The 22,807-nt window shown below is 37.6% G+C and overlaps 3 protein-coding genes across 6 annotated transcripts in view; 1 reads left to right on the top strand and 2 right to left on the bottom strand.

The window, feature by feature from the left end:
- Window positions 1–41: 41 nt before the first annotated feature.
- Window positions 42–4,913, bottom strand: LOC114472051 (probable thiopurine S-methyltransferase). Of its 3 annotated transcripts, XM_028461119.1 has the most exons (10): window positions 4,851–4,911; window positions 4,126–4,212; window positions 3,922–4,023; window positions 2,780–2,872; window positions 2,570–2,702; window positions 2,347–2,399; window positions 884–958; window positions 723–808; window positions 567–611; window positions 42–466 (listed from the first exon to the last, which is right to left on the bottom strand). In XM_028461119.1, the coding sequence occupies exons 2-10, from the start codon at window positions 4,158–4,160 to the stop codon at window positions 366–368; spliced, it is 723 nt and encodes a 240-aa protein (XP_028316920.1). In that variant the 5' UTR covers window positions 4,161–4,212; window positions 4,851–4,911; the 3' UTR covers window positions 42–365. The 3 variants fall into 3 exon arrangements, with proteins under 3 accessions (XP_028316920.1, XP_028316921.1, XP_028316922.1); XM_028461120.1 differs by lacking the exon at window positions 4,126–4,212 and having other exon boundaries at window positions 4,851–4,913; XM_028461121.1 differs by lacking the exon at window positions 4,126–4,212 and having other exon boundaries at window positions 3,922–4,020; window positions 4,851–4,910.
- A 1,162-nt stretch (window positions 4,914–6,075) lies between these two features.
- Window positions 6,076–12,731, bottom strand: LOC114472129 (probable thiopurine S-methyltransferase). 2 transcript variants are annotated; one of them, XM_028461240.1, is made up of 9 exons: window positions 12,497–12,650; window positions 10,339–10,461; window positions 8,671–8,763; window positions 8,461–8,593; window positions 8,240–8,292; window positions 8,086–8,160; window positions 7,930–8,015; window positions 6,454–6,498; window positions 6,076–6,350 (listed from the first exon to the last, which is right to left on the bottom strand). In XM_028461240.1, exons 1-9 carry the CDS (start codon window positions 12,556–12,558, stop codon window positions 6,232–6,234), a joined length of 789 nt encoding a protein of 262 aa, XP_028317041.1. In that variant the 5' UTR covers window positions 12,559–12,650; the 3' UTR covers window positions 6,076–6,231. The 2 variants fall into 2 exon arrangements, with proteins under 2 accessions (XP_028317041.1, XP_028317042.1); XM_028461241.1 differs by having other exon boundaries at window positions 6,080–6,350; window positions 12,590–12,731.
- A 3,087-nt stretch (window positions 12,732–15,818) lies between these two features.
- The window catches only part of LOC114472572 (exostosin-1c-like), a 101,930-nt gene continuing 94,941 nt past the window's right edge, over window positions 15,819–22,807 (top strand). The window contains exon 1 of the mRNA XM_028461892.1: window positions 15,819–16,274. The gene's annotated coding sequence lies outside the window, so the exon portion shown is untranslated. The remainder of the gene's footprint in view (window positions 16,275–22,807) is intronic.

Genomic DNA, 22,807 nt, shown 5'->3' with positions numbered 1-22,807 from the left:
TGATCATCACCAGCCATCCCTAAGGAAGGGACACGATTGTCAACTTTTCAGTTTTGTTTATTTTTATTTATTCATTTTTACAGGAATAAAAGGTACAATGGAAGATTAAAAAAATGTGATTTACATTGACAAATTATAAGTGCAAAATATGATAATGTACCATTACTAATAATGACAATAACAACAAGATGCAGTTTTTACTAAAAGGAAAACTTAGAAATAGTCTATATAATTAAATGTCCGTACGTATGTACACACGTTCCTTCACGTCCCAGCTTAGCACTGAAACATCATATATATTCTGATGCACACACAATTCAGGTTATTTTCTGCCTCTTTCCTCAGTAGTTTGAACTTGCAAACCATTAACTAGTCTTGGGAGTAAGTAGGTGTACATTTTCTGTTCGATAGTCTCTGTCCGTCATGTCAGACACAGAATGCAGCAGCTCAATGCTGCACCGGCTCCCTGGGTTAGAAAACAGAGGATGAGAATAAACATGTTGTATTTAATGTAGATGATTAGTTTTAAATACATGTTGTACTTTTTCAAACATATACATATTTACCAAACAGGATGTGTACTTGCTCTTCTGGGACTACAAAAGGTGGACCTAAAGAAAAAAATTAATTAAAACATTTTGTCAAACTTAAGATGCAGAAAAGTATTACGGTCACAGTTGTGTATATATACATACATATATATATATACCGTGTATGTGTACCTTTGTATAGTTCAGGATTGTACAGAAGAGTATTCAATATGTATCTGCAGTCTGTGGCCATCAGAGTGGTTATGAGGGCTGCATATCTGTGGAAATTTAACGATATTGACATGATGCAATAGTTTGTACACAAACTGGTCTGTATAAACGTTCACTCTTACTTTTCTCTGTCTCTTGGATTGATTGCAACAAGAGAACCTCTATCCCATATTGCACCAAACTGACCCTCAATAGAGCTGTGGGTGTGAGTGACAAACATAAAGGTTAGAGTTCATAGTAGATGGGGTGGGCGTTTGGGGTCATGCTCGGGGGTGTGGCTAGGGACAGTATCTCTCTGTGCCGTATCGGTTTTGCGGTGTGTGGTGGTGCGCCTGGATGTCAGACCTGTCTCTTGGTGGTCATGGGGGCGGTCTCCGCGGTGGGTGAGCCCGGGCGGCCCATCGGTCTAGAGGTGGGCGCGGTATGGGAGGGTTGCGTGGCCCCTGGGGATGGTGCAGTCTGCGGGGGGTGGCGCCCGCTGTACTGGTGACTGGCATTACTGTCGGCCACCTGGTAGGGCTGTCTTGCTGTGTACAGCCCAATGGGCAAGTGGGTCTGGGAGTTCACAGCTGGGGGCCACGGTGCGTGGTGAAGTAAACATCAGAGATGTTTTGCTACAAGATGCTACTACAGGAACTACCCTAACTATGATGAAAATCGTCTTCCAAGATAGTGTTTATTGGGGCATCCATGTTATTGGAACCCTTCCACATCATCAGCAGGGATCTCCAGTGTATCTCCTTGCAGAGGCGGCTTGCGGTCGGATGTGCGCTGGTGTGGGGCGTTGCTCCGCTGCTCGTGCTCTCTCGTGGGTGGCTGGACTGGATCATCGTCTTTGTGACACCAGTGGGGTGGCCAGTGGGCTCTGCGGGCGGACTGGGCTGGTTTTGGCAGCGGCCTTGCGCTTGTATGCTTGATAGTACGCCCCCCCGTTGGACTGTGTCTTGTGGTGCTGCGGGTCGACCCTGGGGGTGGTGGCCTGGGCCTTTTTAGCTCCCATTGGTGCTGCTGGTCTTGCTGGTCAGAGGCGACGCCTGGGTTTACAATAGCGGCTCTTGCACGCACACATCAGTCGTGGTCACACTGGCATGTCTTAGGCTTTGGTTAAGCTCATATTTATCCAAACCTTAGATACGTTGAGCCCAAATATCAGTTCTAGGTATAAGCGCCCACCCTAGCCCTCTGCTCACGGCCACCATCATTTTAAACGGGGTGTTGCATCACGCACTTTTTGTCACTGTACTGGTTTAGTAGATTAAACCCCACAACACAATATGCATGGTAGTAAATAGTTGACTGTCAACCACTCCTTCCAATGTCCCACCCTAACTCCCTCTTCCCTTTCACCAAGGTACAACGCTGCCCTCTTTTTATATTCTCCCTCTAATAAAGTTTAGCTCACCCTTCCTTAGGGACAACTGGTGATGGTCACAATTATGCAACAAAATAAATGTATTTTTTTCATGACAACAATAAAACATGCTTAGTTGTTGAACAAAAAGATTGCACTGCTACTGTTGACCCTTGACAGCATGTGCAGACAAGGTGGGGCTAAAATCTATTGAACCAATGGGGGTTTTCTCACCTGGAGAAGTTGAACAGGTCACACTGGTACAAGGAGATATTTTTCTCTGAGCTCTGAGGAACAAAACCTACTGTTTAACAATCGTGTCATTCAACAAACACACATTTTAAGATGCTGTCGATAGCAGAGGCACTCCCCTCCTTTAGTAGAACTCCTATTTTTGCAATATCTATCTATACCATCACAGACTAATAATTGTTTTACACACATTTCATGTATTCACCTTGAAAACTTTCGCCCCAGGCAAAGACGCCACAGTCTCCACACTGTAAGTCATGTTGTTTTCCTCAAAGAAATCTCGAATGCCCTTCTCTGATATCTCCACCCCGACCACTGAGTGACCCAAATCTGCCAGCCTGAGAATCCCACAGAGCAGGTTGTGCTTAACAAACGTCATCATCACAGTGAATCCAACTGGGAGCTCTTTTCATACCACTTCATATCTACAGCTTTCCCACAGAGGGGGAAGAAGAAGCGCACCCCTGTTCGTCCATTAATGACTTTATCAATGTTTTTCTCCAGCACCCTGTAAAAACACACACACACACACACAGCATGTGATTGACAAAAACACATTCAATCTTCTAAAGTGTTAGTCTATAGTCTAATTAAATCTTAATATTAACAACAGATATCATCCTTAAAAGACAGAACAGGGTCTGTTGCTTATTTTTACACCAATCTTGCCATATTGTCTTTTTAATGCATTTTGCTAAATTACTCCCATTTCTCTATCAAATTTCTTCACAGTTTTTCCACTTTCAAGACATTTTCAGCACTTATAAACCCTTTACACCATTTTTCCCAACTAATGTTGCATATGTTGACCCATTATTGTCACTTTTAACCTCTTTTTATCAGATTTCATGCTTATTTTTTGCCAATTTAACCACATTCATGATTTGCCATGTCCATTATTTCCCAGTTTAAACTAATTAAACCACTTTCAAGCCAATAGTGACACTTTGGCCATGTCTCCACATGACTGTTCATCAATGTTCACATCTCTGTTCAACCACCTTCAGGTACAGTGAGTGTCCTCAGTCTCTGGAACCTTTATTTTGTGGGTCGCGGACTGAAAAAGTTGAGAACCACTGCTCTGAGGGACAGCACGTGTGAGTGAGTTCTGTCGTGTGGCTTGTTTAGGGGAAGTTCTGGGTTAGGATGCACTCAGTGTTCCATCTAACAGTGCTTTTCATGATAGCAGAGACTCCTAAAACAACTATTTTAATACAAAATAAGCTATAAAACAAATATACATAGGCAATATTGTAATTTTCTGAGAAGTAGCAAAAGCAGGGACTCCTAAAACAAGTATTTTAATACAAAATAAGATATAAAATAAAAATATTTCATTTTAGGCGGTGTTGTAATTTCAGATATTGCCAAAATAGAAAACTTGATATGTCGTGAATATAGATATATTGCCCAGGCCTAGTTGACAGTTGTTGGGTTTACAAGCTAATTAACATCACTCCTGACCCTGTCATTAGTATCCATAGCTAATACGTTTATTCATAAGTGATGGGTGTTTTGTGAGATGTGTGACACGTCTCAGATGTTTGCCGTCATTACTCATGCACTTGAGGCAGATGAAACCGAATTTTTCCGTCATGCCACCAATCCTCCCACTCGCTGAGGGCCATGACTCGGTCCGCCTGTGGTTCCAGCATGCTGCTATAAGAGGATAACAGACGAGAAATCAGAGCAGTAAAGAAGTGGGATGAGATCCATTGATTTTAAAATGATCTCTCATCAGTGGATGCTGACTCTCTCTACCCTCTATTGTTGTTTTTCTTCTTCAGCAGAGGCATGTTGCTGCCCCCACAGATCAGCAAAGGAAGTGTGTTGTGGTTCAGAAACAGTCTATTGGTGTAAACCAGGGGCGTCAAACTCAATTTAGTTCAGGGGTCAAACATGGACCAGAAAACACAGGCACATTACGCTTATATAGAAAAGATCGGAAAACGTGCCCATAGGCCCCGGGGACTATTGATACGGAAACGTATCAATAGTCACTTCCTTTAAATAAGGGTGGCTGAAATGCCTATCAATATCTTTACTTTTTTTTTTTTTTACATTATTACATATTTCAAAATTAAACCACGACACACAATCTTAAACAACTGTATTATATACTTTCTCTTTCACAAATATAAATACAGTTAAAATAAAATACAGTATAAACTATATCTGAGCTGGTGCAATTTGTCACTAATCCTGGCTACTTAAGTTATGATCAAAAAATAATTGCAGGAAAAACCACTGACTGCACTAAACTTAATATAGACCTAAATGAATAATTAGATAAAATAAATGCTATGTAAATAAACAACTATTGTCTGCTGTATAGCCTATGACTTTATCATTTCCAGGTTTCTTGTGAACCATTAAAAAAAGAAATCAGAAATTAAGTATAAACTTTCAACACTTCATTTTTACAACACAAACAAATGAATAAGCTCATTATTCCTACTTATTTGCCTTTATATCATTGTTCTTACCTAACTTAAAGCCTCGAAGTATCTCACGCAGCTGTATCTTCTTCTTCTGCAGAAAGCAGTCTGACCACTTCTTCTTCTTCTTGGGTTTAATAACAGCTCGCCATAGGCAGACCGTAGCTCAACGCTGTTGACGCTAATTACCGCCACCTGCTGTCGGGAAGTGGAAGTCGTTGTTAGAAATGAGAATGTATTGGAAAAAAAAACCAAGAGTAATTAGATGAAACTGTAACACCAAAACAAACCAGCATTCATCAAACTCATGAAAAACAAAGTTTAGACTTCATTTGAATCTTTTTGAAGAAGGAATCAGGCATTGCATTCACTTTAACACAATGTTATTTAACTTTCCGAATACAATTCACCCCAAATTTACGTACTAAGGCCAAACAAATGATAAACAACTGTGTGCTCTTGAGTAAAAATAATGCAGCTTCTTCGTATCTTCTGTTTTCCAAAAATAAAAAGCTGAACAAAGTAGTACTTTTAAATCTAGAACAAATTATTGTATTGTTTCCCTTTATTAGAACTGTTACATTGCACCATAATAGTCTATAGCATTTTTTATTATTTAATTACCAAATTGTATTTACAAAATCCCCACACACATCATTTTTTTTTTTTTTTTTTACTATCGATATCGAGCTAAAAAGCAATCATGATATTGTATTTTATTCAAATGAATTAAGAGTCAAGCATCTATCATAGATCCTCATATACACTGCAATAATAACAAAAATTCCCAAAATGACTCCAAAAAACATCAAAATTACAGAAAAATACCAAAAATGACAAGAAATGATAGAAAATGAGAGGAAAATATAATAAACGACAACAAAAACACAACTTTGTTGTTTGTCTTAATAATGCTCAGATTAGTCATAATTCTAAATGCTGACATTAATATTGATAATGTCACCCTCGGAGCAGAGATTTATAGTTTTGTGGCTCCATCTGTGATAACAGGTATCATCTCTGGTGTACAGCAAAAAAGGACAAAGGGACTTAGAACATGACCCTGTGGTACTCCTGCACTGAGAAGTCAGAGCCACAGACCTCAGTAATACCAAGCAAAGTAAGCAGATGATGATTATAGAAGAAGAAAAATGAACCACACAGCTAATCAAAACATTTTTATTTTAAAATTTGATTTATGAGGATTTGTTTTTTTTGTTTTTTTAAAAAAAACAAACACGGAAGATTATTTTTTAAATTTTATTTGTGGCGGTTTATGTGAAAAAAAAAAAAAAAAAAATGCATTTTACATTATTTTAGGACGACGTTCCTTCATGTACCAGCTTAGTACTGAAACATCATATTCTGATTCACACACTATTGAGGTTGTTTTCTGCCCGTTTCCTCAGCATTTTGAACTTGCAAACCATTAACTAGTCTTTGGAATAAGGAGGTGTACAATTTCTGTGAAGTAGTCCAATCCCCAGCTTCGATATCTGTCCGTCAGGGCCTCCACTGAATTCAGCAGCTCAATGCTGCAATGGCTCCCTGGGTTAGAGAACAGATGATGAAGAAAAGTCTATAACCATGTCATAGTATATAATGCATCTTCACTGAATACAGAATGCTGTTTCCAAATACATATATTTACCAAACAGAGTGTGTACTTGCTCATCTGGGACTACAAAAGGTGGACCTAAAGAAAAACATTAATGAACATCACATTTGGTCAAACTTAAAGGGTACCTGTAGTAAAAAATAAATAAATAAATATATACATTTAACAAAGAATGTGTAATCTATTTCCAATAAACACAAAATGTGCACCTTTTTCATGAAAAAAAAACACATTAAAAAGACTTTTTGGAAGGATTTTATACAGACTGGCATCAAATATGGAGTCATCATTTTGGACAGGATATGACGCAGTTTCATTGATTCCTGGTGGCTGTTGCTAGGCAACGGGCCAATCGACGAAAGTGCATCATATCCTGTCTAAAATGGCGGCTCTCCATAGTTTATGCCCGACTGTATAAAATCCTTCTAGTCATTTTAATGTTTTTTTAATAAACAGGTGCACATACATTGATATAGCAAAATTATCATATCATACTAATTTATGCATCTTATTCATTAAACGTGTGCCTTACTTATAATAAATTGTGACCAGTGTTTGGAATAACCACGTTTAAAGTAACGGCGTTAGGTAACGGCGTTTGTTTTTCAGTAACGGGGTAATTTAACTAATTACTTTTTATGCCGTTACAACGCCGTTATCGTTACTGAACGTTAAATGCGGTGCGTTACATGCATTGATTAAATAAAATGTTATCCAAAAGCATCCCCGGCTTCTGACTCTACTGTTGTGAGGAGGCGGGTTAAAAACAAGGTGAGCGATAATGATTGGCTTAGGCTGCGTCATGTTTCATGGTAGCCAATCAGAGCCAGTGTTTTTACACATGTGCCAGCAAGAGGAGGCGGGTTAAAAACAATAGTAACGCAAATAGTTACTTTCCTTGGTAATGAGTTACTTTTATTATAGAGTAATTTAGTTACTAACGCAGTTACTTTTTTGAACAAGTAGTGAGTAACTATAACTAATTACTTTTTTAAAGTAACGTTCCCAACACTGATTGTGACCTTCTACATAGATGTGCCTTTCTGTGTCTTCTTTGGAGGGAGTCACATGGAAGTCACATGGTCTATCATCCTCCACACATGAGATAACCATCAGCTGCCTCTCAAGGCCACGCACACACACACACACACCCCCACCTCACCTCTACCCTCCTTTCTTTTTCCTCTCAGGGTGGGGTTCTTCCTATCTGTAAAAGTTGGTGCTCAGAAAACTGTCCAGTCACTCTTGCTTGCCTCCCTCCCACGGGGGTAATGTCTAATTGTGTGCTGCTTTGTACCTTTACATTTAGTTTAGAATAAATCTTTTTTTTTTTTTTTTTTTTTATTTCATCACCCTTTAGTCTGGATGTCATCATTTCAACCCAGAGCACTCACAACCGTGACATTAAACACGTTTTCACTACAGGTACACTTTATGATAAAGAAAAGTATCACGGTCACAATTTTTCCTCCAATATGTATGTATGTATATATATATTCTTTTATGTACCTTTGTGTAGTTCAGTGTTGTACAGAACAGTATTCAAAAGGTATCTGCAGTCTGTGGCCATCAGAGAGATTATGAGGGCTGCATATCTGTGGAAATCCATCAACAATATTGACATGATGCTTAAAAAAACTGGTCTGAATAAATGTTAACTCTTACTTTTCTCTGTCTCTTGGATTGATGGCAACAAGAGAACCTCTGTCCCATATTGCACCAAACTGACCCTCAATAGAGCTGTGGACGTGAGTGACAAACATGCAAGTTAAAGGTCATAGTAGAATGGAATCTCTTGAACCAATGGGAGTTTTCTCACCTGGAGAAGTTGAACAGGTCACACTGGTACAAGGAGATATTTTTCTCTGAGCTCTGAGGAACAAAACCTACTGTTTAACAATCGTGTCATTCAACAAACACAATTTTAAGATGCTGTCGATAGCAGAGGCACTACCCTCCTTTAGTAGAACTCCTATTTTTGCATCTATATCTATACCATCACAGACTAATTATTGTTTTACACACATTTCATGTATTCACCTTGAAAACTTTCGCCCCAGGCAAAGACGCCACAGTCTCCACACTGTAAGTCATGTTGTTTTCCTCAAAGAAATCTCGAATGCCCTTCTCTGATATCTCCACCCCGACCACTGAGTGACCCAAATCTGCCAGCCTGAGAATCCCACAGAGCAGGTTGTGCTTAACAAACGTCATCATCAAAGTGAATCCAACTGGGAGCTCTTTTCATACCACTTCATATCTACAGCTTTCCCACAGAGGGGGAAGAAGAAGCGCACTCCTGTTCGTCCATTCAGGACTTTATCAATGTTTTTCTCCAGCATCCTGTGAAAAGAAAAACAAACACACACACAGCATTTTATTGTCAAAAAAGACAACCAATCATGTGAAAGCGTTGTCTATATTAATGCTGTGCGTTAGGAAGAATATTTTATATCACATTATAGGTAGATTTATATCCTGATATAGTATTCCTTCCTTAAAATGACTATTCTATATATATACTGTGTGTATATATATATATATATATATATATATATATATATATATATATACTGGGGCAAAAAATTATTTAGTCAGCCACCAATTGTTCAAGTTCGCCCACTTAAAAAGATGAGGCCTTAAAAAAATCCAGAAAATCACATTGTATTTTTAATGAATTTATTTGCAAATTTTGGTGGAAAATAAGTATTTGGTCATTAACAAAAGTTAATCTCCATGCTTTGTAATGTACCCTGTTGGCAATGACAGAGGTCAAACGTTTTCTGTAAGTCTTTTTCACACACTGTTGGTAGTATTTTGGCCCATTCCTCCATGCAGATCTGCTCTAGAGCAGTGATGTTTTGGGGCTGTCGCTGGGCAAGACAGAGTTTCAACACCTTCCAAAGATTTGGTGGTAGATGTTTTAATATCGAACTAAAATATATATTGTTCTATCGCATTAGTCAATATAAGTCTAATTACACCTTAATAGGGATGTAACGATTAATCGTAAGGCAGTTAAAAATCGATTCATCGGTATCACGGTTGACATCGATTTTCTGAAAATTGAATCGCAGTACCTTTTTTTAAACAGTAGAAGGCGCTATATATTTAACATTCTCTTGTCCAAATGCTGAGGTGGTGGGCAGAATCTACTACTACTTTCTTTCTGGCCGCCTTCTACTCTTAAACATGTTCATAAATGATTCCTTACCCCTTTAGCACCAAAAGAATATCTGTAATATTACGTGAATATCTGTAAAAGTCACGTTTTTCTATTAGCTCTGTCTGCTAGCATAGCATCTCTTCTTCACTGCACAGAATATCTGCATGCCAACGACCACTGGGTTACCAGCGCCCTCTGCTGGTCCAAACAAATATCTGACGTAAATACAGTGCAAATGACTTTTTTTTTTTTTTTTTTTTTTTTAAAGGCCAATTGTTAAGGCACAAAATACATTTTCAGCTGCCCTTTTAAAAAGAAAAAGAACTATTATGCAGTTTTGCATTGTTTACTATAGAACCAGAATTTAAAATAGGCTTCTTCTTCATTTGTATTATTCCTTTAATTATTTCATTCAAGATTTATTTTTAGTTAAATTGCATTGTTTTGAATAGTTCATCAAGGGATTCTTTTGACAATGAAAAATAAAAGGAAAATAGTACAGTATTTTCTAATTTTTTTCCCAAAAAAAATAAAGGAATATTTTTCATCGGGAGTTGAGTGAATCGTTACATCCCTACATCTTAATATACATTTTTTTTTTCTGATTTCCAAAGATGACACCTGTTGACAGTTGTTGGGTTTACAAGCTGATGAACGCCACTCCAATCCCTGTCATTATAACCCATGGCTAATGTGTCCTTTCATAAGTGATGGGTGTTTTGTGAGATGTCTCAGATGTTTATGATCATTACTTGTTCACTTGAGGCCGATGGAACCCAATTCTTCCTTCTTGCCAGCGATCCTCCCACTCGCTGAGAGCCATGACGCGGTCGGCCTGTGGTGCCAGCATGCTGCTCATGTTGGCGCGACCCAAACTACAAAAGGATAACAGAATCAGAACAGTACAAAGGTGGCACGAGATCTCTATTAAAAGATGACAAAATTTCTCAATAGGGGTCTGTGCAGCGTGGCCATACGTCCAGTTCACCAGGACGTGTCCTCTTTTCACGTCTGGCCGGATTTTAAAAACTCATCAAAATGTCCAGGTTTTGCCAGGACCCTGAACGCATCTCGGGAACAGTAAATTTAAGGAAGTGTCTATTGATACTGAAACGTATCCATAGCCGCCGGAACTATTAGTACGTTTTCCGGACATTTTCTACAGTACATAAGCGTAATGTGCCTGTGTAATCGTGTCAGGATGCCCGAGTGGTCTAAGGCACCTGACTGAAGAATTCTTCCTTCCGCTGACGTGTGTTCGAATCCCACTTTTGTCGTATTTTTTTCCATTTTAACATATTTAACACCACCTTTAAAAATACATATACAGAAAAAAAAGAAAAATTTTAGGGAATTTCCTGGGTTAGAGACAGTGATGGGGCTAGGAATAGGGCTAATATAAAAGGGTTAGCAGGGTAGCTAAAAATAAATATGAGCTAAAATAAAACTGATGGAACTTTAAGTCACGTGGTGCACCTATCATGTGACCTAAACTGGCCAATGAGGGGCATATCGATAGCCACGACCTAAATTTAAAAGAAGAGTTTCTGAGAGCTGAAAGTCAGCATCATGTAAATTTATGTACACGTCATGGAAATATTAAAGATGCCGCTTTAGCAGCAGCAGAGAGAAAAGAGTCTAAATCAGTAAAGACGGATTGAAAGAGATCAAATACCGGTTGATTTCATGAAAAACGTTTAGCAGGGAAACAATCCTGGGTGATAAAATCTCCATGGAGGTTCAGAGGTTTGAAAACAAAGGAGCCACTGGGAGAAACTTAGAATATAGGAAGTTAAGGGTAAAACAAGTACAACTTCTGGATGAATAAATGTTGTTCAGCTTTTCTGTAGTTAGTCTTTACGTGTGTGCATTTATAATTTGTATGCTTTTTAAACCTTATAGACAATAACACCTTATTTATCTCCTGTATTGTATTTTCCCGTTAGAGTCCTCAACATTTTCTTGAATCTACCTGAGTATGCCAAAGTCGGCCCATGTGTCCTCTTTTTTGGAAACCAATATGTCTTTTTCCCCTCACATTCTGATCCCCCTATTGTTGTTTTTGCTCTTCAGCAGAGGCCTGTTACTGCCCCCATGGATCAACAAAGTATAATAAACAACACGCTGTAATGTAGCCCTTCTACTGGTTGCTGATTACAGAGAAACACACAGTAAACTCAACTGGTGCTGGGGTTAAAGTTCCCAAAGTTGTGTAAGCATAGTTTTCTGTTTAGTGTGCAGGCTCGGAATGGCATGGTAGAGGGTTGTATACATTCAATGATGCGAAAATTATTTATTTATTTCTCTGAAATAAATGTATAATTTTAGGCAAAAACTTTACAGTGAGAAATAGATTTATCATTTTTCAAGTTATGTTCAGAAAAAAATTGTTCTGTAACTATGAAGCCCGTTTCCACTAAAAAAATAAAATAAACCATCACTATGGAAGTCATAATTATGAGTTAGTTAATTCATCATTATAAGATAGAAAGTCAGAAATATGATAAAATTATTATTGTTGCAAAGAAACATTCAAAGATGTGAATTATTTATGTACTTTTACTATTTTCTACACTATTTATACCATGTGCTGAATTCTAAGAACTGAATTAAGTATTTAAAGTGCAATTATGTATGTAAGAGCTAAAAACAACAAAAAACAAAGATGATCGATGGGTTGGAAAAAATAATTATTCACATTTTAAAATATGCATACAGAAAAAAAAGAAAAAAGTGACGTCGAACGAAAGTTACAAAACCACTTACGTAACAAAACAAAAACTTCCTGAAGCTACCTTATTGACTTTGTTTTATGTATGTTAATGAATAGCACCTGAATAATAAATAGTGTTGTGTAATCATGCCTCAAAGAAGATGATAAATATAATCAGAATGTGAGTCAGTGCTTACCCAGCAGCTGCCTGGTATAAATCCAGCAACGGTAGATTTAATAGTAAGTTCACCTTCGTCATGTTTTCCCTCCCGTTCAAACCAAATGCCTACCTTTGTTAACTGAAGGCTGAAAAACACAGCGCAGTGGTCAAAACACAGCGGTGGATACGAGGTTGGCGTCTGATTTCACTTTTATTTATTCAGTGACACATATTTTTCAGCAGGCATGTATGGGACTGCCAAAGTGCTCTTTTTCAACTGTTGACTAGTCTAACTGCTGACCTACTTCCGGTTACGTCAAAGTAAAATAGAAAAACTGCTTTGTAGATTGACAAAGCTCTTCAGTTATATATCGAATCTAACGTTGCTGCATTTTCAGATACTTTTTAGTTTTAGTTGCCACTTAATACGACAACAAACGGCTCTTTGCGATGAGCAATCATCCTGGTGGGCGGAAGTTTGTCAGATTTTAAAATGGTTACCAACTGACGTATAACATCAAAACACTGGAAAAGTCCTTTACAGAACAAACTGAGGGAAAACTTGACCGGAAGGGCGCGGTGTGACATAACCCGACTTAGATTTGAAACTAATGGATAAAAGTAAAGCTTCTTTTTTGTAAAACTCAACTTTAATTTTGACAAGATTTTTCCTTCACAAATGTAGAAATTAAGAAACAAAGCCACGTTTTTACACATTTTCGAAGTGTGTATAAAAAATATTTAAAATAAATGTAAAATTTCTTCATTCTAAATCCTGCTGTGATATATATGTATTTTTTTTCAAATAATTGGATTTTGATAATAATTTTAGTTTTATTTTCTGTTTAGTTCATGATTGTAAAGGTTTCTAACTTACTTACTTATGCAGTGTGTTTTGATTCAGTCTTTGTATATTTTGTTAATGTGGTTAATGTTCATATATATATATAGGCTGCCAAATAACCAAGTACAAATAATGAAATTCCCTTATACGGAATTACTTTATTCATTTATTTTTGTTGGCCCTTAAAATTATGGAGTTTTATCGTCTTAATTTAATAGTTTTCTAAATTAATTTTAAGAAAAGGTAAAAAAGTAGGATAATTATTTGTAAAATAGAAACTTTTCAATAAACCCACAGCAAACCATTCAAATATTAAAATTTATTTATTTTATTTCATACAAATAGTTAAATTGGACCATGATGGTTTACACTAAGTAAACAATCTAATTGCTGCACAATATTCCCAACCAATAATCCTCATATTAACTTGGTAAATTAATCTAAATACTCAGATTGGGAGATGCTATTTTGAATAATAATAACAATCCATAATTTTTTTTATTTCTTTTCTTTTTTAAACTTTCATCGATATCAAGCTTAAAAGCAAACATGATTTCATCTTTTATTCGTATGATTAATAAATCAAGCATCTACTGTAGATCCTGGTTAATCTAAATACTTAGATTGAAATTTTTTAAGGAGATGCTGTTTTATTTAGTTTATTTTATTTTTCATTACTTAGCACTTTTACTGTATACTGTTTGTTTTGTTATCCAATAGACGCTGAGCACAAATCTGATGAATTGGTTGAAAGGTGTCAACTAAAAAATAATAAAACTAAATAAAAATGCCAAATGTTATAGTAGGTTATATGTTAAAGTATATATGATTACATGCACTTACATTATCTGGACAGAGGAGGGCGCTAAAGCTCCAGAAACAGATTATTTTTAAATACAGCAGATTTTATGCTTTTATATGAGGTTTTATTTAGTAGCTGCATCATTAACAAATATTACATTAAATCACATCTTAAAATAAGGCAAAATGTCAAGCAGAAATTTAAATATGATTAATTATGTATTTTTTTAAATTTACAGCTGAGGTTTTTTTTTTTCTCTTCAACTTATACCTGCAAAAATGTATATTTAAGATTACTATAAGTTACATACTACACTCCCTATATAATAATATGTGTCAGTTAGGGCTGAGCGATATAGACCAAAACTCATATTGCAATATTTCTTCTCAAAATGGCAAAATACAATTGGAATCTCTATATTTTCAACTCAATAAAGTCTGACCAGAAAGACAATTCTGGGTTAAAATTGCTGATGAAACAGGAACATTTATTAACAAACAGTCTTTTTCTCCTCTAAGGGACAGCATGTGTGAGTGAGTTTTGTCGTGTGGCTTGTTTAGGGGAAGGTCAGGGTTAGGACACGCTCAGAAATCTATTTAACTGTGATTTTCATTCTGTTCTGTGAAGTAGCGAAAGCAGCAACTTCTAAAACAAGTATTTTAATACAAAATAAGCTATAAAATATATAATTATAGATCAGGGATCATTTTAGTTCAGGGACCAAATACTGACTCACTTTAAATTTCCTAGATTTTGTAACAAAATTTTTATTTATTCAGGGGGAAAAATGTGTAATAATTTGAGGAAAATTGAAGGATTTTCTAAGAATTTAACAAGACAAATGACTGCAATCGTGCAATATAAACACCGGAAAAACTGAGTTGCTGCAAATATTGTAGAGTTTCATTTACACAATGATTGAGTCAAGTTTTCTCTGTAATTTTTACTTTCTCCTGTATGGAGATAGATTTGCCCAGCTCTTCCAGTTGCAGCTTTTTATCATTGACTAAAAAAAAGTTCATTTTCAATCCATAATAGCAGGTTTAATGCTAAAATCATCAGATCCCTCCCTCCCTCCACTCCTGTGCGTAATTCGGTGTTTCCACGACGCTCCAGCTGCGCAGGGTCTCATCCAGATGTGTCCGTCTGCGTGACTTCCACGGGAGGAGCGTCCCGACCAATCAGCGTGGCCCGGGGGCGGGTCGTGCTTGTAGTGTTGTGGATAAGAAAGAGAAGGGACATTTAAAAAAAAAAAAAAAAATGGACCTTATTATTTCTCATGCGTTCATTGTTCACACAGAGAGAAATAAAGATGCGTTCACGGACTGAGCGGGTTGTCAGATGTGCGGCCGTGGCGTGAAAAGGAAAATAAGCAGGAGGAGGAAGAGGAGGGAGACTGGAGGTAAGGCGAGCTCAGTGCTGGGGATGGTGACTGCTTGTTTCATTTTTCGTACAATATTGCTTTTAAAATGAAAATTCCAAGATAGTTATTCTGAAACAGGAATTTACCACACACGTGCGCGTTATTATCTCGACGCAGGTACGCACTGTTTAGTGTTTTTTTTTAATTTATTTTTTTTTTTATTTGGCGCATTTGTCTTCAGGAATCGCGTGTTTTTAAAGCCCATGAGCAGAATGAGTGGATCGTTGTTGCACTATGTGCTGATAAAACACAAGGCGGAGGTCAAGGAAGACCAATAAACTCATCACAATCCGCCCCGGACACGAGGAGAGGAGCCATTAAAGCGGGATCCAGGGACCAGGTGACTGTCGGATGATCCTAATGATGGGTCTGTGTCAGGTTCAAGCTTAGCGATCAAGGAACCCACGTCAAACACACGCAGGAGGGGGAGAGGGAGGTGGTTTTGTTGGATGCACCCGCGACGGTGCGCACTCCGCGTGCGCCACGGGCAGCAGCGTGTTGTTGTAACTTAATCACGTTGTTGGGTGGCTTGTAAGTCGTTGTTTGCACCGGGAGGAGCATAAGGAGAAGAAGAAGTGGGAGTTGTGGCTGCAGCAGTAGTGAGTCACAGGAGCGGAACCGTTCAACAGTTCAGTGCGTAACTGTAACTGGTCCGGGGGAGGAGAGCTGGTCCTCTGGGGACTGGATGAACCTGATCCGGACACCTGCAGCAACAGCAGCGTCTCCGTGGGGCTGCCCGTCCTCAGGTAGGCTGACAGACAGAGACCCAGAAGCCCTATCTCCAGGGTGGACTGGTCAGCTTGCATACCGGGTGTCGTCCCGGTGGGTCGTGGACCCGAAGTTTGTCCTTTATTTTTGTTGTTGTTTGTTTTTGAAGAGTGAGTGGAGGCAGACATGGTGACAGGTGTAAAGAGACTAATACTGACCAAAAGCAATCAAGAGTGGCCAAAAAATGGGCAAATAAAGAGGAACCAGATGGTATGTAATGGCAAAGGGTATGTTTAATGGTCAAAATGTGGCAAACAATAGTGGAAAAGGGCAGAAATGTTGAATAAAAAGAGGCAAAATGTAGGGAAAAAGGAAACCAATGGTGTTTATTGGCCAAAAGTTAGATTAGATTGGATAAAAAGTGGCAAAAAATAAATAAATAAAAGAAATGCCAAAAATTGGATGAAAGTGTCAAAAAATATGAAAAAGGGATATTTATTAGGGATGTCCCGATATACCTTTTCCCACTTCCGATACGATACCGATATCAATCCGATACGATATCTGCATGAATCATACATGCTTTCATGACTTATTTTATAGTGTGGAATGTTAGAAAAGGCTTTGATCAAGTGATTTTACTCAAACAACAATAGTCAGCAACGGTAGGTATGAAAAAAAACTGACCCATTTGTTATTAACCAATTGGTTACATACATTTTAACCTTCAACATAATATATACATATTCTACAATTGAATAAATCTAATATATGTATCGGAGATTTAAGATGCAGTCCGATAAAAATCTGTTTTCTGGCTGATATCGGACCAATGTTCGATATCAATATTGGATCGGGACACCCCTAAAGTTTATTGGCAAAAGAAATTGGGTATAAAGGGGTTAAAAAGTTAAGGTTTTCCAGGTGAATGATAATTAAAATGAAGACATAAAGAGCCACATGTTCAGCATCACTGACATGGTGTCACTGATATTGTAGTGGGCTGGTCTGGACAGAAAATGCCAGGGCTGCATGTGACCATATTTGATTCAAATGTGGCAAAAACGTGGCAAGAAAAGAGTGTAAAGTGATTAAAATGGGCCAAAAGACATCAAGAGTGGTCAAAAAACTGGGCAAATAAAGAGGAACCAGGGGGTACATAATGGCAAAGGTTAGCTTTAATGAGCAAAATGTGGCAAACGATAGTGAAAAAGGGGAAAATGGTGAACATAAAGAGGGAAAATGTAGGGTAAAAAGGATGAAAAGTGGCCAAAAAAAAAAAGAAAGGACAAAAATTGAATAAGTGTCAAAAAATAACTTGCAAAAATGGACAAAAAAGAAAAAGGTAGCGAAAGTCTGAAAAAAGTGTCGAGTACATTTATAACAGATTTAGTCGACTAAAATGTCCTTTAGTTACTAAAACTGTAGACTGTAACTGAAATAGTCCTGATTATTAAATTAGGACTAAAACTAAATAATTACTAACATTGGTTGTTATGGTATGATTTTCTTCTCCCAGTGCACAGATGGGTTGCACACCACTCTGCTCCCACAGAATATTAAACAGTGCTGCCTCACACCAGTTCACTTTCCCACTGCTTTCTCTTGGCAAAATACTGAGGACACAAAAAACCAGCTCCAGATAGAAGATTGAGTGCATGATGATGATTAGCATGTTCTGTGTTTTTTATTGTTTTATTTATTTATATATATATATAGTTCTCCTCCCATAACAGGTGGAAACCTTTGTATTTTAATTTTTACACTAACATACAATGACCTGTCAACTTACTCGGGTTCAAAGCCCTTTCTAAGTGATGTAAAAACCTATATCACAATGGGGGGATTCACAAAAAAAAGTGATTTTCTGATCCACGTTATCAACAGTCATGCCAACATTTAGAAGAAATGGTAAATTTGAGCGTTGATTCAGGAAAGAACAGTGTTTTTGTCTTTGTTGGTTTTCTCTTGTGTTTGTCGTGGACGTTTTTAGTCATTTGGTGTTTTTTTTAGATAACATTAGATAACAAATTTCTGTTGTCATTCTGCGTGTTTTTTAAGTCACTGTGTGTTTTTGGTACTGTTTAGTGTGCTTTTTTGTGTGTTTCTGTCATTTTGTTTTTTTTAATTCTTATTGTTGATTTGTGCATTTTTGGAGTCATTTATTTATATTTTTGTTGTTTTGTCTGGGTTTTCGTCGGTAATTTTGATGACATTTTGTGTATTTTCGGTGTCATTTTGCATGCATTTTATTTTTTTATTCATTTTACGTGTTTTATGAGTCATTTTTGCAATCTTTTTGTATTTTTTATTGTTACTTTGTGTACTTTTTTTTGGAATTTTGTGGTTATTGCAGTTTTTTGTTTTTTTTTTTAAAGTTATTTTGTGTATTTTGTATTGGGCTTCATATTCCTTCCAAACTTTTTTATTTACACACAAAATTCGAAGCTCGGTCCGTTCCTCACCTTAACCTAACCTTGATTTGAACACAGAAGAATAAACTCAATTTTCCACAGATAATTTTCAGTATGGATATATCAAATATGAAACAACGTTTTTAAAGCAAGTCGGTCTGGAACCAACAACGTTCTCTTGAATATTTAGTGTTTAACACTGAGGTGGAAAAAAGCTTTCAGATTAATATCGGTCTTCAAGTTAAAACATTTCATTATCTAATTTAGTTGAAGCTTATTTATTGTGTTGCTCTTCTGAAATTCCTCTCTTCTACTGCAGCGAAGAGCTGCAACAAATGGGCTCTTTATGCATGTTTTATGAATAATAATAAATCCCAAAACAACCAACAATGCTGTTGGAGTTTATTGTTACTATTCATTACTTTCTTATAAATGGCGTCTTTGCTAATTCTGAAGGAAAGCAGTTGTAAACGTGGTTATATTTTGTATTATGTGCGTTATCTTTGAACTTTTGTGGATGTGTTGACATCACGTCACATCTGAAAGTGATTTAACCAATAATGTTTTATTAAAAACTGCTTTTTATGGCTGAGTTTAGTAAAGGAATGTGGTTTAGTTCTATTCATCTTTGATATGTAACTATTAATATTTTCCATAGGGGTAAAGGAAACTTCATAATTAGTAAAGGCACATGTGGTGAGAGAATAATTTGTTAAATAATTAGTTTAATCCTATTTAAATAAAGCAGTGCAAAAATAATGCAATCTTCATTAAAAAAATAAACAACTTAATAAGAATAAAAAGGGGATCAAAATGTTATTAGATAAGGCAAACGTCTGAAACTTTTATTGTTTTTTTTAAAATTGTGGTCAACCTAAGACCACGTGCTGGTGACGTGCTGACGTGGTGACGTATCGATCATTTCCTGTTTACACTCTACCGCTGTTTGCAGCGCTCTACTACTGTGTTCTGCTAACTCTAATCAAACTTGTTGTCATTGATATTTTAGCCTTGAAAACACTTGTTTTAATTTTTTACCGTACAGTTAAACGTACGAAGGTTAAGTAAAAAGCAATCTCGCCTCTTATAGGCAGTACAATCTCCTTTAAACTTCCTTTTGTCCTTAGCTTAGCTTAGCTTAAATTTAGCACCTATGGCTTCTCTCTCCTCCCCTCCGCTCTCCTGCCCGGTGTGTCAGATGTTTAGTTACTCCTCGTCCTCCTTTAGGGACAATGGTAGTTGCATAAAGTGTAGCGTACTGTTAGATATGGAGGCGAGGATCAACAATCTGGAGAAGCGGTTCCGCACCCCTGATACCAAAACCGAAGCTAGCAAGCAGGACCTAGCCGGTGCGGACCGTGCTAGCTCTAGCTTAGCCTCCCCCCCGGCCAGCAATGAGTGGGTTACTGTCCGTGGTAAGCATAGTCGAAGGTCAAAAAGCCGCTCGGGACACCACCATGTTCACGTCTCAAACAGGTTCTCCCCCCTCTGTGAGGACAACACACTCACCGGGGAACAAACTCTGATAATTGGCGACTCCATAGTGAGAAACGTGAAGCTAGCGAAGTCAGCGGGCATCGTGAGGTGCATCCCAGGGGCCAGAGCGGGCGACATAGAATCAAATCTAAAGTTGCTGGCAAAGAGTAATCGTAAGTTTGATAGGATAGTCCTCCATGTCGGCACTAATGACTCCCGACGTCGTCAGTCGGAAGCAACCAAAGTGAACATTGAATCAGTTTGTGCTTATGCTAAAACAATGTCGGACTCCGTAATTTTCTCTGGTCCCTTACCAAATCTGACCAGTGATGACATGTATAGCCGCATGTCATCATTTAACCGCTGGCTATCGAGGTGGTGTCCAGAAAACGAGGTGGGCTTCATTGATAATTGGAGATCCTTCTGGGGAAAACCGAACCTGATAGGAAGAGATGGAATCCATCCTACTTTGGAGGGAGCATCTCTACTATCAGAAAACATGGCACAGTCACTGTTATGACATCTCATGAATGAGACCATGTTACAGAGGGGGAGTCCTCCACGCCCCTCTGCGCTTGCCTTAGGACAGTTTCCCTCCCATTGCTATCAGGATAGCTGTGTTCATCGCCATGACAACTGTTGTGATGGTGATGAATATTATTTTATGGAGACGGTGTCAGTCCCCCGACCCATATTTCACAATGATTTTAACATAAAATCAAATAAAAGAGCTATCAATTATAAAAATCTGAAAAAAATTAAAATCTCAAATCTAGAAACACCAAAACATAAAACCATTAGATGTGCTCTATTAAATATTAGATCACTGAGATCCAAATCTCTACTAGTAAATGACCTTATCTCAGAAAATAACCTTGATTTATTCTGTTTAACTGAAACATGGCTGTATCAAGATGAATATGTTAGTTTAAATGAAGCCACTCCTCCCAGTCATTTAAATACTCATATGCCACGAGACATAGGCCGTGGAGGTGGTGTAGCAGCTATTTATCATTCCTCTCTCCTAATCTATCCTAAACCAAAGGCCAGTTACACTTCCTTTGAAAGCCTGGTTCTAAATTTATCTCATATCGAATCAAAAACCTGCCAGCCAGTCTTATTTGCGATAATTTACCGTCCTCCAGGCCCTTATTCTGAATTTCTATCAGAATTCTCTGAGTTTATATCAAACTTAGTCCTCAGTTCTGATAAAATACTGATAGTAGGAGATTTTAATATCCATGTGGACAAAGATAGTGATAGCCTGAGCTCAGCCTTTATGTCCCTAATAGACTCAGTTGGCTTTTTTCAAACTATTAATGAAGCTACTCATCGTTTAAATCATACTCTTGATCTTGTTCTAACATATGGCCTTGATATTAATGAACTAAAAGTCTACCCTGAAAATCCTCTGCTATCAGATCACTTTTTAATATCTTTTAACATTATCCTAGAGGATCTCGCACTGTGCAATAAAATAGTTACAAGTAGAAATCTATCCAACAGTGCTGTGGCTAAATTTAAAGAGGCCATTCCTGCTGCCTTAAACTCAGTGCACCATCCAATAAATAACTATGATATTAATTATAACCCCTCTCAACTGGATCTGCTTGTCGATAGCTCTGCTAGTCTACTAAAATCCACCTTGGACTCAATTGCCCCATTGAGGGAAAAAACTATTAAACGTCAGAGGAAAGCTCCGTGGTTTAGCTCTGAAACTCACACACTCAAACAAACAACCCGTAAATTAGAGAGAATGTGGCGCTCCAATAAAACAGAGGAGTCACGAATACTTTGGCAAGAAAGCCATAGTAAATACATGACAGCCTTACGACATAGTCGATCTACATACTATTCCTCACTAATTGAAGAAAATAAAAATAATCCGAGGTACCTTTTCAGCACTGTAGCCAGGCTAACACAAAGTCAGAGCTCTATTGAGCCCATGATTCCTCTAGCCCTCAGCTGTGAGGACTTTATGACATTTTTTAACGATAAAATTCACAAGATTAGAGATAAAATTAGCCACTCCCTGCCTTCACCTGGGCCTGCTGTACCATTAAATGTAAATAGGCCTAACCTAAACTGTTTCACACATATAGGACTTCAGGAACTTAACTCTATTATTTCATCCTCCAAACCATCGACCTGCCTTTCAGATCCGATCCCAACTAAGCTGTTTAAAGAAGTTATTCCCCTAGTCTGCCCATCTTTGTTGGAGACAATAAATATATCTCTATCAATAGGCTACGTGCCACAGTCCTTTAAAGTAGCTGTAATCAAACCCCTTCTCAAAAAACCTACTCTTGATTCCAGCACTTTAGCAAACTACAGGCCTATATCTAATCTTCCTTTTACTTCAAAGATTCTTGAGAAAGTTGTGGCAGCTCAGCTCTGTGAATTTCTTCAAAACAACAGCCTGTTCGAGGACTTCCAGTCAGGCTTTAGAGCTCAACACAGCACAGAGACTGCTTTAGTTAAAGTAACTAATGATCTACTCTGGGCTTCAGATGAAGGACGACTCTCAGTCCTGGTTTTATTAGATCTTAGTGCAGCTTTTGACACTATAGATCACTATATTCTACTAGAGAGATTAGAGGAATTACTTGGAATCACAGGGACTGCCCTAAACTGGTTTAAGTCCTACCTATCTGATAGGTACCAGTTTGTACACGTGAATA

Source organism: Gouania willdenowi, chromosome 11 (genome assembly GCF_900634775.1).
Source record: "Gouania willdenowi chromosome 11, fGouWil2.1, whole genome shotgun sequence".
Taxonomy (NCBI): domain Eukaryota; kingdom Metazoa; phylum Chordata; class Actinopteri; order Blenniiformes; family Gobiesocidae; genus Gouania; species Gouania willdenowi.
Note: the sequence above shows the minus strand (reverse complement) of the source record. Positions and strands in the feature narration are given on the sequence as shown.

What these genes read in the sequence shown, in the direction of transcription:
- LOC114472051 (XM_028461119.1), bottom strand. Translation starts at nt 4,160, where the DNA reads ATGCCTCTGCTGAAGAAGAAAAACAACAATAGAGG. An exon ending in CAATCCTGAACTATACAAAG is followed by an intron (nt 612 to 722) that starts GTACACATACAC and finishes TTTTTTCTTTAG; the next exon opens with GTCCACCTTTTGTAGTCCCA. An exon ending in GCAAGTACACATCCTGTTTG is followed by an intron (nt 467 to 566) that starts GTAAATATGTAT and finishes TTTCTAACCCAG; the next exon opens with GGAGCCGGTGCAGCATTGAG.
- LOC114472129 (XM_028461240.1), bottom strand. Translation starts at nt 12,558, where the DNA reads ATGACGAAGGTGAACTTACTATTAAATCTACCGTTGCTGGATTTATAC. An exon ending in TTATACCAGGCAGCTGCTGG is followed by an intron (nt 10,462 to 12,496) that starts GTAAGCACTGAC and finishes ATCCTTTTGTAG; the next exon opens with TTTGGGTCGCGCCAACATGA. An exon ending in AAAGCTGTAGATATGAAGTG is followed by an intron (nt 8,594 to 8,670) that starts GTATGAAAAGAG and finishes TGGGATTCTCAG; the next exon opens with GCTGGCAGATTTGGGTCACT.